General features: G+C 38.8%; 1 protein-coding gene across 1 annotated transcript; it reads right to left on the minus strand.

Moving 5' to 3' along the window:
* Positions 1-2,486: 2,486 nt before the first annotated feature.
* Positions 2,487-11,988, minus strand: SRGN (serglycin; the record flags this gene model as incomplete). The annotated part of the gene is made up of 3 exons (XM_075178288.1): positions 2,487-2,845; positions 7,726-7,849; positions 11,895-11,988. Coding segments are annotated over 3 exons (399 nt in total), but the record flags the coding sequence as incomplete, so codon positions are not given.
* Between the last annotated feature and the right edge of the window lie 5,475 nt (positions 11,989-17,463).

Here is a 17,463-nt window from a genome sequence, read left to right on the forward strand (position 1 = left end):
TTTGTCAAAGAGTTTAACAGTGAACTCTAGCTAGTATAACCTCAAGGGTGGAATGCCAGGGACCCCTGTGGTTTAGGATCTACTGCCCCCACTGGCACCAATAACGGTTGCTTCCCCGGCATAAAAGCATGGATAAATTTGAAAGTAAATGGCTTGTTAAATCATATGCTTCAACAATTGTTCAATTATACAATATTCTGGGTCTGCTGCATCTTATACCTGCTTTATGTGTATAATATTGGATGATTTATTTACAGATAAACATATTAGTTTATGAGGGTTATTTTCTCAAAGTATTGTAATTCATACAAACCTGTCAGCAATTACATTTTACTACTGCGAAGTACTAGTTACTAGAAGTTGTAATATGCTCTAATTCCTCACTGTAGACTTTTGTGGCACCTTATAAATAAATGCTAATACTAATTAACCCTATTGTATATTACTTGTTCTCACTCCTTAAATAGTTTGCCGATCATCTATTACTAACCCAAATCTGGAAGTATGCTGCATGTAACTAATTAGAGTAATAATACAAAGTCAGATATATACATCTTGCTTGGAAGGTTGCATGAATGTCTAGAGGCTTACAACATTTTTTCCCTATCTCACTGGGGAGAAAATAAATGCATGTAGGCAACCAGAGAGCAATCTTTTATCTCTGTGATCATTGTATAGGAAGTGAGTTATGGTTGAATTTCTATTTCATGTTTAATGGAATGGATGTAAATATGAGAAGAAAGAAAACAAAGCTGTGGTAATGGCAGATAGTGGAAGTTTATTAACGACCACAGAACAAAAGTTCAGTGACCCATAGCAACCAGATGTTTTTTCATTGTCCAACCAGCAAGAGATTAAATATAAAGGTTGATGGGTTGGTATGAGTTACTGTCCATTTGCAGTGTATGTAATTTATTACTCTTTAATAACTTGCTTTATTAGGTCTGATCTGTACATCTGTAGAGTAGATGATCCATACTGTGGGGTCTGCTTATCAAATATGGAAAAGCCCTAAATCCGGCGAAAGCTGGTGCTCTCGGCATTGGCCTGGCGAGCAGTAAAACTCCTCTTACCACTGCCAGCCGGTAACGCCGGGCATCGCTCAGCTGCCGCTACAAACTTTTATTGATAAATTATGCAGCCGAAGATCTTCTATCTCTGTGATATGAAATCTTCACAACCGCAGGGTCTTGATAAATAGACCCCAGTGTGTTTTTTGACCATTATCAAACCAATGAATGCCCACGATAAGCCCAATATTTACTCTCATGGATTAGTGGGACTTGATGGCACATCTGCAGGGATGCAAAATTTAGCATCTTCTGATGAATAAAGTTTGCACATTCAAGCACTAAACTGCACACAGCAAGAAATGCCCCAATCTGTCAAACACAAAATATTAAAACACATAAAAGTGACTAATGTAGTAAAGATGGTCCCAATGTCCTCTCACTCTTATTAATTTATGTTAATTTATCATATGAATTAGGCTAAACAGAGCAGTATTGTAGTAGGAAAATTGGAGTTCATGAAAGGGGTAGTCCTAACATAGTCGTAGGGTGGACTCTGAAGTTACGTTCTCACTCTATCCATCATGCGCATTTAAACCCACAATCCAGCAAAAGTTAGCATACATTGGTTTTCTGGGGGCAGTGATGTGTGTGTCCCTATTTATCTGCTGGGAGGACGAAAAGGAAATAGAAAAGCTGTGCAGGTCTGCATGATTTGCATAGAAATTATAAGCGAGATTTCATGAGCAATATATGTAGAAACTATACTAAGATGAATGGATCCATTTAAATGAAAGATCCATCTATGGAGTTTTCCATTACTAGCCAAACAGGCTGACATTTGATCACCTTGGTGGAGGTGTTAGATGTAGTCCACATGAGCCTGCTGTTTTGTAGTTTCATATGCCTGGAGCTCCCCAGCAGCATAAATGATTGTTTCCCATATTAATAAATATTTGGAAGTCTTTAATTGAGTAATCCATTTTTTTCTTACTGTGATAGTAGTGAGTGCTTTCTATATTGAGAATAAAGAAAAACATGAATTAACTGCTTAATTAAAGATGTCTTGATGTGACAGAAAACAATGCTTCTGGTGAGATCCAGAGACTTGAAACCATACACAGAAAAATGCAGGATCCTTTGGAATACACCTGACACCACTAGCAAAGTGCCCAAATATCAGTGGTTTCCTTACTTACCCGTTTTGAAATTTATTTAAAATGGTCCACTCAATTCAGTTGATTCTAATATTGCTTCAGCAAATAGCCATTTCGTAGCCTCCCCTTTATCAGATTTTTGTCAGTAATGCATTATACCACCACCAGGGGGAGTTATAATGTAGGATTGTGACATCTGCAGTTGTTAAAGATTAGACAGTTTGAAGTGATCTTTGTTTCAATATATAACATTTTTTAATCTATAAATTTACATATTTTCTTTTAAATGCTGTTAAATATACACAATCATAATGTAAAATAAAGGAAAAGCTATAATAAAGTTTAATGTAATATAATGATATCAGTAACAACAAAAATAAGCCAACAGGAAGTTGCCATAGTGTAGAACTTTCTTGCACAAGCTACTGACATAAAAGTAGAAAACAGTTGGTTGAGAGATCTACATTCCATGTGCTTTAATAATCATGCATATACCTTTACACAATAAGATTGTCCTCAAACAAATTATATTTGACTTTGTAGTCCTTTATCTCATTAGAATTTGGTTCATATGATGTTGCAGACCCAGGTTCCTCTCCTGAAAAAACTCCATTCCCTGAGCTAGAATCTTCTTCAGAAAATGGGACTGGTACTGGGTAGGATGGGACTTTCTTAACCCTAAAAATGTACAAAAGCAACAATATTATTAAACATAATCACTTAACTTGTATACACGGTTCATACTTCCTGACATTTTAGCATTGTGAAGTAAGGAAAGGTAATTGCAAAAGATATTTTGAAGGGGAAGTATTAGTTACAAAAATAATAGTTTTCTAACTGCACATGTAATGGCAAAGTGCCTTCAATAGATATATAGATAGACCGTTTTAGATATTTCACAAACTGAGCCAAGTAGCATGGATTAGCATGAACTTACTAGTGTTTCTTCTAGAGTTTGAATTGCATTTGTCTTCCTTGGCAGAACTTGTTATTATGGTAGACATTATCTGATCTTTTGTAATGGTTGAAGGAGAGGGACACAATGCATGTGACAAAATCATCACCATCATCACAATTTATTTGGGTGAAAAGGAGTAAAGAACTGACTGAGGGGAGTGATGAAATAATTGAAGGGTGGTGCTGGAATGGCTGAAGGGAGCTTGTTGAATTGGCTGAGGGGAGTGATGAAGTGACTGAAGGGGAGTGAAGAATTGGTTGAAGGAGGTGATGAAATAGCTGGAGGAGGATAATAAAATGTCTGAGGGGGATGATGGAATGGCTGGAGGGTGGTTCTGCATTGGCTGAAGGGGGTCCTGAAGTAAGAGTTGAAGTGACTGAAAGGGGTTGCTGAAATGTTAGAAGGGGAGTGATGAAATGTTAGAAGGGGAGTAATGAAATGGTCGAATAGGAGGTTATGAAACAGCTGAGGGGGTGATGAAATGGCTGAATGGGGTGATGCAATGGCTGAATTGGGTGATGAAATGACTTAGGCGGTTAGGAAATGGCTGAAGGGGGGATGATGAAATGGCTGAAGGGGGATGATGAAATGACCGAGGGGGTGATGAAATGGCTGAGGGAGAATTATGAAATGACTGAAGGACGATGATGAAATGACTGAGGGGGGATGATGAAATGGCTGAGGGGGTAATGGAATGTTTTCTTAAAAGCAGACCACATTGCACTAATTGCTCTTCCTTTTCACATATAGTGCATATAATGCACATGTACTGTATTTCAATATTAAACTTGCCATTTTTACACCCTACTACACCTGCTCAACTTGGTTAACTGTAAATTTCCTTTCTTCAATGTAGTAGAATAAAAGTTTTTAGTCCTCCTACTTTCATCTCCTTCCATATCATGTTTTTGTATCTTTCTTCTCACATGTGTTCATCTCTCAGTTTTCTTCCTGTTATCACAACTTTTCACACAGACCAAAATATTTCCTTATTACTAGTGTTCTATAAATAAAAGTATAGTCTAGACTTGATAGGAGTGCATGAAATGTTTCCTGCCTGCCATAATTCTATTTCTCCCTTTCCTTGTCCTCCTTCCAGGGCCGGATTAAGGGAATGGAGGCCCCTGGGCTAAGGGCGCCTCCATTCCCCCGTGAGGCCCCCAATGTGAGCCACCCCCCCCCCCAAAGTGAGCCACCCACCGCCCCCCAAAAGCGCTTACCTGTCAGTTCAGTCCTCCGTCCCCGGCACGCTGTAAGCTCCTTACTGAGGAGATCTCGCGAAAGATCACTCGCGAGATCTCCTCAGTAAACAGATTACTGAGCGCCGGGGACGGAGGACTGAACTGACTGTGCTCAACAGCATTGATCGGGCTGGGGGCACCCCCGCCCCCGGACCGATCAATAATGCTGCTGAAAACTTTGAAGGGCCCCCTGGATGCCCGAGGCCCCTGGGCTATAGCCCAGTTAGACCTCGGGTTAATCCGGCCCTGCCTCCTTCACTCATATCTGTGTTCTCACTGTCTCCATTTATGCATCTCCCTCTTCTCATTGTCCTCCTTCACTCATCTTCCTCTTTTCACCTTCTCCATTTATGCATCTCCCTCTTCTCTTTGTCCTCCTTCACTCATCTTCCTCTTCTCACTGTCCTCCTTCACTCATCTCCCTCTTCTCATTGTCCTCCTTCACTCATCTCCCTCTTCTTTGTCCTCCTTTACTCATCTTCCTCTTCTTATTGTCCTCCTTCAGTCATCTTCCTCTTTTCACTGTCTCCATTTATGCATCTCCCTCCTCTCATTGTTCTCCTTCACCCATCTCCCTCTTCTCATTGTCCTCCTTCACTCATCTCCCTCTTCTCATTGTCCTCTTTCACTCATCTCCCTCATCTCACTGTCCTCCTTCACTCATCTCCCTCTTCTCATTGTCCTCCTTCACTCATCTCCCTCTTCTTTGTCCTCCTTCACTCATCTTCCTCTTCTTATTGTCCTCCTTCACTCATCTTCCTCTTTTCACTGTCTCCATTTATGCATCTCCCTCCTCTCATTGTTCTCCTTCACCCATCTCCCTCTTCTCATTGTCCTCCTTCACTCATCTCCCTCTTCTCATTGTCCTCCTTCACTCATCTCCCTCTTCTCACTGTCCTCCTTCACTCATCTCCCTCTTCTCATTGTCCTCCTTCACTCATCTCCCTCTTCTCATTGTCCTCCTTCACTCATCTCCCTCTTCTCATTGTCCTCCTTCACTCATCTCCCTCATCTCACTGTCCTCCTTCACTCATCTCCCTCTTATCATTGTCCTTCTTCACTCATCTTCCTCTTTTCACTGTCTCCATTTATGCATCTCCCTCTTCTCACTGTCCTCCTTCACTCATCTCCCTATTCTCACTGTCCTCCTTCACTCATCTCCCTCTTCTCGTTGTCCTCCTTCACTCATCTCCCTCATCTCACTGTCCTCCTTCACTCATCTCCCTATTCTCACTGTCCTTCACTCATCTCCCTATTCTCACTGTCCTTCTTCACTCATCTCCCTCATCTCACTGTCCTCCTTCACTCATCTCCCTCTTCTCATTGTCCTCCTTCACTCATCTCCCTCTTCTCATTGTCCTCCTTCACTCATCTCCCTCTTCTCATTGTCCTCCTTCACTCATCTCCCTCTTCTCATTGTCCTCCTTCACTCATCTCATTGTCCTCCTTCACTCATCTCCCTCTTCTCATTGTCCTCCTTCACTCATCTTCCTCTTATCATTGTCCTCCTTCACTCATCTTCCTCTTTTCACTGTCCTCCTTCACTCATCTCCCTATTCTCATTGTCCTCCTTCACCCATCTCCCTCTTCTCATTGTCCTCCTTCACTCATCTCCCTCTTCTCATTGTCCTCCTTCACCCATCTCCCTCTTCTCATTGTCCTCCTTCACTCATCTCCGTCTTCTCATTGTCCTCCTTCACCCATCTCCCTCTTCTCATTGTCCTCCTTCACTCATCTCCCTCTTCTCATTGTCCTCCTTCACTCATCTCCCTCTTCTCACTGTCCTCCTTCACTCATTTTCCTTTTATCATTGTCCTCATTCACTCATCTCCCTCTTCTCATTGTCTTTCTTCACTCATCTCCCTGTTCTCATTGTCCTCCTTCACTCATCTCCCTCTTCTCATTGTTTTCCTTCACTCATCTCCCTCTTCTCATTGTACTCCTTCACTCATCTCCCTCATCTCACTGTCCTCCTTCACTCATCTCCCTCTTTTCACTGTCCTCCTTCACTCATCTTCCTCTTCTCACTGTCCTCCTTCACTCATCTTCCTCTTATCATTGTCCTCCTTCACTCATCTTCCTGTTATCATTGTATTTCTTCACTCATCTACCTCTTCTCATTGTCCTCCTTCACTCATCTACCTCTTCTCATTGTCCTCCTTCACTCATCTACCTCTTCTCATTGTCCTCCTTTACTCATCTACCTCTTCTCATTGTCCTCCTTCTCTCATCTCCGTCTTCTCATTGTCCTCCTTCTCTCATCTCCGTCTTCTCATTGTCCTCCTTCTCTCATCTCCGTCTTCTCATTGTCCTCCTTCTCTCATCTCCGTCTTCTCATTGTCCTCCTTCTCTCATCTCCGTCTTCTCATTGTCCTCCTTCTCTCATCTCCGTCTTCTCATTGTCCTCCTTCTCTCATCTCCGTCTTCTCATTGTCCTCCTTCTCTCATCTCCGTCTTCTCATTGTCCTCCTTCACTCATCTCCGTCTTCTCATTGTCCTCCTTCACTCATCTCCGTCTTCTCATTGTCCTCCTTCACTCATCTCCGTCTTCTCATTGTTTTCCTTCACTCATCTCCGTCTTCTCTTTGTCCTCCTTCACTCATCTCCCTCTTCTCACTGTCCAACTTAATTTACCCCCTCTACTCACTGTCTTCCTTTATGCATTTTACTTTAGCTACTGTCCTTCTTTACTCAACCCCCAGGCAGTCCAATAGCTAAGGGTCAAAACCAGCACCAGTAGTCAATCAGGCATGGGTCAATACTAGGAATTAAATGTTAACATAAAAAAGGACCAATACCATAAAGATTAAGGAGAAGACACTGTTGCACAGATGTCCTGGTTTCAAATCCCTGACAGAACCCCATACAAACCCACAATACCCTTGAGAATTTCAGCATTGGTATGTGGCTCAGCATATTGATGAGTGCTAGAGTGTCTGGACACATGAGATGTTGCACAATAATTTAACATACAGGTTTCCTGTGAAGTCTGATAAACAGTGACCCTGTCTCTTCTTTCACCCAATGTCTGGAGGAATTTCTAGGAAGAGAGCCAGTTACCACCTTACATACAGGACTAAATTGTGCCAGATATTAGTGAAGATTATATCATATTTAAACATTGTTGTGGCTCGACTGTGGTGGCTGAGTACTACTAATTCTATTTAGAGCACATTTCCTCACCTATCTTTACTTGTATTTGCCTTATACTGTTCCCCTTATTTTTAATGGTCTACAAATATAATGTTGTACATGAAACAAATTTATTTCACCAAATTACTTTTTTTTTTAAAAAAAAAACAAATTAACCTTAGATTTAACATGTCTCTAATGCGACAATAATGTAATTATATACTTACATTGAATCAATTTTATTACTTTGTTGGGCTTGATCAAAAATGGGTTGTTCTTGAATGCAGACTATTGAATTGTCATCTGGTTTGCACTTGATCGTTTGGTATCTTTCTCTCTTCACAGGTAAACCTAGACAGAATGTAGTAACAGTGGTCAGTTGATACATGGAACTAATAATATGGGGAGCTTTCTTCACATGCCACTACTCTCTCATGAGCCTCAGGTGGCCGCTAGGATATAGTTTGCAGCAAGAGAGGAACAGATATCTAATAAAACAAGGGACTGGTTGCTGTTGTTCAATGGTTTACTCACATGAATCCTGCTGTGCTTGGCAGGCCATATCCCCCATGATATAGGATCAAAAATATCACAAGTTGTATATAGAGGACACAATTTAATGGTTAACTCCTTCCATAGAAGTTAAACGTGTTCAGCAAACATAGGCCCCTTTTTCAGACAATATTTTCAGACTCTTATATTCTTTAAACCTTCTTTAAACCAAGATTTGTAAATCCTGCCTGAAAGCTTGCAACCTCTATGGATATGCTCTGCTAATAAATGGTGTCAGCTATATACAACATAGGCTGTTTTCAGTAGTGAATTCTATGTGTTACAAAATATAAATGTTAAATGTAACATACAAAAGTTTGCTAACTTACATACAGTGGACTTGATTCATCAAAGCACATATACTGAGCGCAAACTGCACTGAAACGTCCTTACTGTACATTGACTACATGAATCCGCCCACTTAGTCAAGGTCAGATGGGAAAGAGAAAAAACTGGTGTAAGCGTTGTCTTTGCACATTAGAGGCCTGATTCATTAAGGAACTTAAATTAAGAAGTTTCTTATTTAAGTCTGGACAAAACCATGTTACAATGCAAGGACTGAAAATGAGTTTTCTGTTTTGCACATAAGTTAAATACTGACTGTTTTTTCATGTAGCACACAAATGTCAACTTTAAATTTCAGTGTACAAATAAGCTATCAAGTATTTGTGTGGTACATGAAAAAACGATCAGTATTTAACTTATGTGCAAAATAGAAAACTCATTTTCACACCTTGCATTGTAACATGGTTTTGTCCAGGAGACTTAAAAAGGAAACTTCTTAATTTAAGTTTCTTAATGAATCAGACCCTTGATGAATAAGTGAAAACAAATAACATAGAACTTGCTGACATGCGCCAACACCAGAAATCAGAGAGAGGGGGTGACTTCACAATAATTTACCCAATAGTAAATCCTATCAAATAGCACAAAAACGCACAAAAAAGTCCTTCTGGAAGTCCTAGAAAGAAGTAATAAAATAAAATAAAAGTAAAAATAAAAATAAAATGAAAATAAGAAATAATAATAAAAGTCTCGAACTCCAGATAGGTATCCTGGGTGTGGAAGATGTTTGAGTTCTTTTGCGATGATGAAAGTCAGTTCACCCGTAGTTCATATAGCGGCATAGAAAGAAAACAAAAAGAAACAGCACACAAAAAGAAACAGCACATTTTTATTTTTATTTTTATTTTTACTTTTATTTTATTTTATTACTTCTTTCTAGGACTTCCAGAAGGACTTTTTTGTGCGTTTTTGTGCTATTTGATAGGATTTACTATTGGGTAAATTATTGTGAAGTCACCCCCTCTCTCTGATTTCTGGTGTTGGCGCATGTCAGCAAGTTCTATGTTATTTGTTTTCTGTTATTAGTATGGTTCGGTGTTACCTACTTTGAATTTGCTACAAGCTGCCTCTTATTGTATCATTGTTGCGCCATTGTTGGATTTGGTATACTTCAATTTCCTAGATGAATAAGTGTTTACCCAACAGCCTCCTTGCTCGTACAATTCTATCCAACACCCCCGGCTGTATAAGTTTACAATAAAATGGTTGGTTGAAAAAGAATAAGTAGTAAAAATAGATAAAATAACATAAAAACAGATATATATGCCTCATAAAGTTTACTGCTCTAGTCTTCTGACTAGTTAGCTTACAAGGTCATTACAGCTCTGCTCAAAGTGATCAATTTCCTGTTGAAAACTCCCCCACAAAAAGTCTAAATATAAACTTTGTGGTTTATAGCAAATTTTCTAGAAAGTTTTAGGATAATTAATGGCAAAACACATGAAAAATAATAATGATTTGTTGTCTTAACTTTCCATTATAAGGATATTCCAGTGCCCCAGGTATATACATCATGCTTGTCCACTTTCCCGGAATTTCCAGGAGCCTCCCGTATTCCGGGTAGGTCTCACGGACTTCGTGAGACCTACGCGCATCCTGCCCACTTCATTAGGAATTGGACAGGTTAGGAGACTCCATGATACGATTCCTGGTGAATTGTATTATTTTGGCCCTGCCCCCATGGTAAATTGACACGTCAGTGTTATAGTGTTGGGGGCGGGGCCAAAATGACACAATTTGCCTCGCCCTGGCGCCTTCCGTCTTGGCACCCCAATAAAATTACAAAGTTGGTAAGTATGAGATATATATATATATATATATATATATATATATATATATATATACATATATACTTATACCGTGAGTTGTGCAAGTACATTTCTTTCTTTCTCAGTACTGATAATATCAGTTTCTATGTTAGCATTATCCAGAACCTCTAATACCTCTTTAGCTTATTTATTGCCAAAGAGGTATTTTTTTCTCAATTATACCATGTATATGCTCATATTTATATTCTCTGTCCTTTGTACAAACCAAGACTAACCCCAACACTTCATTTATGTTGATCCCATCTCCAAACATCTGCAATTATTAAGAGCGCTTTGTCAATTCTTCCAATTCCTACTGATCTTTACTACTAGATATTAACTAATATGCTCAGAAGACAACATTTTATATAGATCCACAATAGCCTCACATTAAATACGTGAGAGACGACAATAATGAGGCCACGTTCTATGACCACTATAAAGCATTACCATGAGACTATGTTTAGGCATTTACTTTGAACTGCGTCACTGCATGAATCAGCTTTCCGTTTAACTCCCCACGTTAACCTATTTTGCAATTGTAAAAGGAAATCGTATGTGGTGTGTATCAGCTATGTATATGTCACAATAAATTGAACTGGTTTATTATTATGTTATTATTATTTATTATGAGTACAGTTTCATTTGTTTATAACGATAACATTTTTGTATATTTAAAATGCATTTATTGACGTTAATAGAGGTTTGGAAAAAGAATATAGTTAAGGAACACAAATGACTGTTGTCCAGACTCCTTCCTTGTAAACGACTTAAAGCTCATTCTGCCATGGACATTGTGAGGGTATATATACAAAATTACTTATTGTGTACATATTGTTTATTTCCCTTTTCAATACTCTCTTCTCCATAACTTTTAATGGGAATTTAGGTGGTTGATAAAGATGAAGTACCAAAAAATTAGGATTTTAAATAAAAAAATGGAAATAAAATGAACATAATAATGTCTATGCTGTCCCCTGAACCGTGCTCCTCATACATATGCCTAGTTCGTCTAATTGGTAAATACAGCTCGACAGCTATTATGAACTTACATTGTTCTTTGTGTGTTTGTATGAACATTTGTGCCTATAAGGCTTTATAAATCATTAATATACAGCTCCCCATCTTAATGCTGACAGCTTACAATGCAGGACAGGACAGGCATCATAGAATAGTGATGGCAACATATAATGGAATTAAAACGATTGAAGACGTTTTTGTGAAGACACAATACTCGGCGGTAAGTGAAGGTGGTGGAATAGAATGGGTTGGTATACAGGGTGAGCAATCTATAAAGGTATGACACTTCTTGTATACAAAATGTCACACATGTTACACTGAAATCGTGGAAGATCTTTGAGCTGCCAGCAAATCTTCCCCAGTAAAGTTAGTGTTATAACGATTTAATATTTTATATATTTAAAGGTATATATGTGTTATATGTTTATACTAGTATAGTGCTAATGATAGAGCTGGAGACTATTAAACTTATTTCCCATTATAATATCAAAAAGGTTACAGATTAACATTCCAATTTTAAAAAAGTAAAACATTTTGGTCACAGATAATTTGAATACCAGAAGAATCCATTAAAACATGCTCAAATATTTGTCCTCCTTCCATTCTTAACTAATTTTTAAAATATATAACATCCATATTATTTAATGTGTAAAGTGGTAAGATTGTATTACCTTCTACAAGGCTGCCAGCAACCAGGATTACAAATAGGAGGAACATTTTCTTGCCGTGTAAAAAGGAGAAGATGCCTCTTTCAGGAGTTGTCCTTTACAAATTCAATATTAAACAAGCAATGAGTTCCTCAGCTAGTTAAGATTTCCGACTGAAACCACTATGACCAACCCACAAATTTGTCACAACTTCCTGAACAAGTGTGAAAACATGATGCTGTACACAATTAAAGGGGGGGGGAGCATTTTACAGAAACAGTTTTTGAGAAAAGGGAAACTAAGCATGTTCTAATGGAAGAGGCAGAATGTTGCAGATATCTCTTGTGATTGTGTCTCTAGCGGTTTCAGTTGTGGAAAGAAACGTTATCTTTAAAAAGATGTGAGTAAAGCAGACACAAGTTACAGAGAATATCTGCCCATAATGTAATTTCGAATAAGGCTTTATATAAAAACATATTTGCCAAAAGCTTTCCCTGTAGAAGAGACAGGCTCTGGCATTTCTATCTTTCCACAAGTACAGAAAAAGCCAAACACAGTACAGTAACGACAGGGGCAGGTTAGGCTGGGGGGCAAGAGGCATCAGAATATTTAAAAAGTACCCCTAACTTGATGCTTTTTTTAGTTCCTTAAAGGTGCAATGCCCTCTAAAAATGAGGAATGTTTCTTTAACATAAATCACTCTGATAAATCAACTCCATGTGAGATAAAACACATGGAGTTGTTCATTTTTCCTAAGGGTTTTGCTTCAAGATGCTAATAATGATTTACAGTTTACCAAGTACCATCGGATTACCATGACAACCACAGTCATGGGACATATGATGGAGTGAGTAGCCTCCAATGTGCAGTTGCTCCCACGGAAAGAGAAGAGAGATTGCAGCCATGTACCTATAGTGGATCGGTACCAACTAACCCTGTAAGTACAGTTGCTGACAGCAACATGTCACACTGAGTACAATGTCAACTCAGATCTCTTTACCAAACAATTGATGTATTGATAGACTCACCTATCCAGTGTGCTGCCTGACCACCCTTCTCTCATTATAATCTACCTTATATTATGGTATTTATGATGGAAAACAATAGTTCTATAATACACACATAATTCTAATACCTATAAATGGTGAGTTTGAAATTAATCACTTCAGTGTTCATTACAAAAACACAATGTATCCCTTACAGTAAATGATTACAGATATAATATACATCAATGGAGAATCTCCTGGTGGTGAGATGTCTGTTTTGTGCCAGTCATTGTCACTGTTATGGTATGTTAAGAAACCATTTTTTTTAATTACAACTTTTATGTTATAAGGAATAATGTACTTTCAGTTATTACTGATATTAGATCTTCTTCAAGTTATGTCCTTGTGCTTTTTATATGGTCATGGAATTTCTAATAACCTTATAATTTGCAGGGGTACATTATCCCATATATTAGACATCACCTGTGGCCTTAGAGGGTAACTAATGTGTGACATATTATGGGATGGGTCTCTTCTGCATTGTAATTGTCATATTTCAAATTGAGGAATGATGTTAACGTGGCTATCTTACTGTACATACTGTATATCAGAACTGGGTCCCTAAGTATATGAACAGTAGTTTTGGCAAAGAATGAAAATAAGTATTTTGGTATTTTATTACCAACTATGTCTAAGGGGCATATTCAATTCTCTGCATTTTCCGCGATGTTAAAACTATTACCGTTATTACGGTAATAGTATGCTGGATTTAAGGGAGCTGCGAGCTGAAATCCAGCGAGAAAACAACCATAATAATGGTATTTACGCACACTATTACCGTAATAACAGTAATAATGCGCGCTCCACGAGAATTTTGGCTATAACGCCAAGAATTTAATATGCCCCTAAGTGTACTTACTTTTTTTACTTTACTTAATTTCTTATGTATCTATTTTTAATGATAAAAAAAAAGAAAATCCAGCAACAGTAATGAATAAATGCTCCACATCAAAATGCTAGCAAAAACCACCACCAGACATATCGAAAGGATGGAGCATAATGTTGCGTACAGATACTGCTCTCTCTCTGCAATAAACCAACTCTTCTGTGTTTTCTTGCGGTCAACTCTTATTACAGCGTTGTAGGATTATGTCTCAATAGAAGACAATTTGTCCTCTTCTAAACTTAGTATGAGCTGCGTTTTACAAGTGCTGAATGTAGTTTACCACAGATAGTACATTCTGTACGCAGCCCGATAGTGAGCAAAGCTGATTACTCTATTGAGACCAACTTTTTCACATTATTTTCTTTAGTTGTTTACCTTTTTGTATGCCTTGATCCTCCCATTCTTTATTAACCCCCAATACTAGGAACACTTACTGCTTGTAGAGCAACAATAACACTAAGACAGTTGCTGAATGCCGATTAGATATCATGTACAACAGGGTTAAATAATCTATATAGAAAGTACATACAGAATGTAGGAACTGGCAGTAATTTCAAGAACATTTTGAACATTATCATCATCATCATCATTTATTTATATAGCGCCAACATATTCCGTAGCGCTTTACAATTGGGGACAAACGTAATAAACTAATAAACAAACTGGGTAAAACAGACAAAGAGGTGAGAAGGCCCTGCTCGCAAGCTTACAATCTATGGGACAATGGGAGATTGACACATGAGGTTAAGTATACATTTTGCATCTTGGCCCAGCCAGACTGCAAAGGTAGGGTGACTCATAAGCTAAATGATCCTGTCACACAACAATGTTATTCCGGGGGTAGTTGTCTTGTGTGAAATTGTGTAACAGGCTAAAGGTAGTGAGGTTAAGATGGTGGTTGAGGAATATTATAAGCTTGTCTGAATAGGTAGGTTTTCAGAGAACGCTTGAAAGTTTGTAGAACAGAGGAGAGTCTTATTGTGCGAGGGAGAGAGTTCCATAGAGTGGGTGCAGCCCGAAAAAAGTCCTGTAACCGGGAATGGGAGGATGTAATGAGGGTGGATGAGAGACGCAGATCTTTTGCAGAACGGAGTTGCCGAGTTGGGAGATATTTTGAGACAAGAGAGGAGATGTATGTTGGTGCAGCTTTGTTGATGGCCTTGTAGGTTAGTAAAAGTATTTTATATTGGATTCGGTAGAAGACAGGCAGCCAGTGTAGAGACATACAGAGTGATTCAACAGAGGAATAGCTATTTGCAAGGAAAATCAGTCTTGCCGAAGCATGTAAAATAGATTTTAGGGGTTTGAGTCTGTTTTTGGGAAGACCAGTAAGGAGGGAATTGCAATAGTCAATGCGGGAGATGATTAGTGCATGAATTAAGGTTTTAGCAGTGTCTTGTGTGAGATATGTGCGGATTCTGGAAATGTTCTTTAGATGTATGTAACATGATTTAGATATAGAGTCAATGTGGGGAACAAAGGATAGGCGTGAATCAAGGATTACACCTAGGCAGCGAGCTTGTGGGGTGGGATTTATGGTCATGTTATCAACAGAGATAGAAATGTCAGGTATGCTCTTGTTGGCGGGTGGGAATATTATTAACTCTGTTTTAGAAAGATTAAGTTTGAGTTGACGAGAGGCCATCCAAGATGAAATGGCAGAAAGACAGTCAGTTACACGGGACAACACAGATGTCGAGATATCAGGAGAGGATAGATAGATTTGGGTATCATCCGCATAGAGATGATACTGAAAGCCAAAGGAACTTATTAGATTTCCAAGAGAAGCGGTATAGATAGAGAACAGCAGAGGACCTAGCACCGAGCCTTGTGGTACTCCAACTGATAGGGGAAGCGGAGCAGAGGTGGCTCCAGAGAAATTAACAGTGAAAGAGCGATTAGAGAGGTAAGATGAGAACCAGGATAGAACTGTGTCTTGAAGACCTAGGGATTGCAGTGTTTGTATGAGAAGAGAGTGGTCAACGGTGTCAAATGCAGCCGAGAGATCAAGGAGAATTAGGAGAGAGTAATGGCGTTCAGTCTTAGCAGTGATCAGATCATTAACAACCTTTGTATTTTTACAGAGTCCATTTTTTTATTTATTTTTTTGTTCTATGTGTACTCGTGTGTACAGATTACTTAAGTGTCTGAATACCACTTAACCTTAGTGTACCACAAATGCTGAAATGGTGCCATACATCCTGTACAAAGGAGACTATTGGCCCCTATAGACCAATTATTGGCCCCTTATACAAAGGAGCAAAAGAAGACTAAGCAAGTACTAGTAGAGAATTCTATAGTGATGACTTTAATTCTCAGAAAATGAAACTTTTTATTCCATTTTTTCTTTTCCTTATCTTTATAAATGTCATCAATGTCATTTATTTAAATTGGTATTTTTGTACTTATATGGCAGTGAATAAAATTGTGCACAGAGAGCATTTTCTTCTAGTGCCAGGCTAATGCATATAATTTATCAGTTTCATCAAAATATATTTGCTGACAATGCTTAGCTAGCGGAAGCAAGACATTTGAGGAACAATCACTAATAGCCACGTAAGTGATCAGCTTAATGAGTAAAGTGACCACTTCCTCACTGTTCTTGACATCTAAGCAGATGGGAGATACAGCAGTAGTCGAACAAGCTTCCCAGCCAAGATTAACCTTGGCTACAAGATTACAAGCTTTATAACAAGTGTTATTTTGGAATGGTCAAGCAACAAAGTACATCCGACATTGAGAGCATTTAAATTTGAACATGGTAATCATACAGTATCTACAACCAGCATAGTAACATGATATCCTAATCCAGGGGTGTCACCAAGATAGAAGAAAAGTTTGACCAAGAGTTTCATATTAAAAGACAGAAAGAAAGAGAAGAAAAGACAGACATGAGAAAAATAGAATAGAGAAAGAAGTAGAGTGGCTAAATTCCATGATAAATGATCAAGTGAGGTCACAAGAAAGGAGAATGGGCTTCAAAAAAGAGAGTCAAGGGTTCCAAACCTTGGTGAAAGATCTTGAAGAATTGCGAATAATGCTGGTCATATATTCCATACGTTGAGACTGCCATACTCTATTAATGATTGCCTGGAGGGATGGGGGGCCTGCTGTCGCCAGTCCGCAGCGATTTGGCAGGTAGCTGCCGAGATGATAAGCTGAGCTACCTTGTTCTGATGACGGGTCACAGAGGGTGCTCCCAGGGTTAGGAGAAAAAATTTGGGCTCCAGAGGGATATCAATCAGAAGAATCAATTGGATCTATTTAACATCAGTCCAAAAGTATGTAAGTTTTGGGCACTTCCACCAAATATGGAGGAAGGTGCCATTCTGGGAGCAACCCCGCCAGCGGCCATCAGAAGAGTCAGGGAGAATCTTATGGAGACGCGAGGGCACATAGTACCATCAGTACATCACCTTGCAAATATTCTCCTTTATTTTGACACAAATTGAACTGGAGGCTCCGTATTCATAAATGTCAGACCATTCTTCGGCTAGTAAAGATTCACCAAGGTCTTGTTCCCAAGCCAGTTTGTGGGGTTCCCTGAGGTATGAAGTGGACAGGGCAAGTTCATAATATATTGTAGAGATTAAATCTATTGTAGAGCTATGCTGTAGACAAAGATTTTCAAAAGTAGTGAGAGGGCAGGAGGAGAGGCGTG

The sequence above is a fragment of the Mixophyes fleayi genome, chromosome 6, assembly GCF_038048845.1.
Source record: "Mixophyes fleayi isolate aMixFle1 chromosome 6, aMixFle1.hap1, whole genome shotgun sequence".
Taxonomy (NCBI): Eukaryota; Metazoa; Chordata; class Amphibia; order Anura; family Limnodynastidae; genus Mixophyes; species Mixophyes fleayi.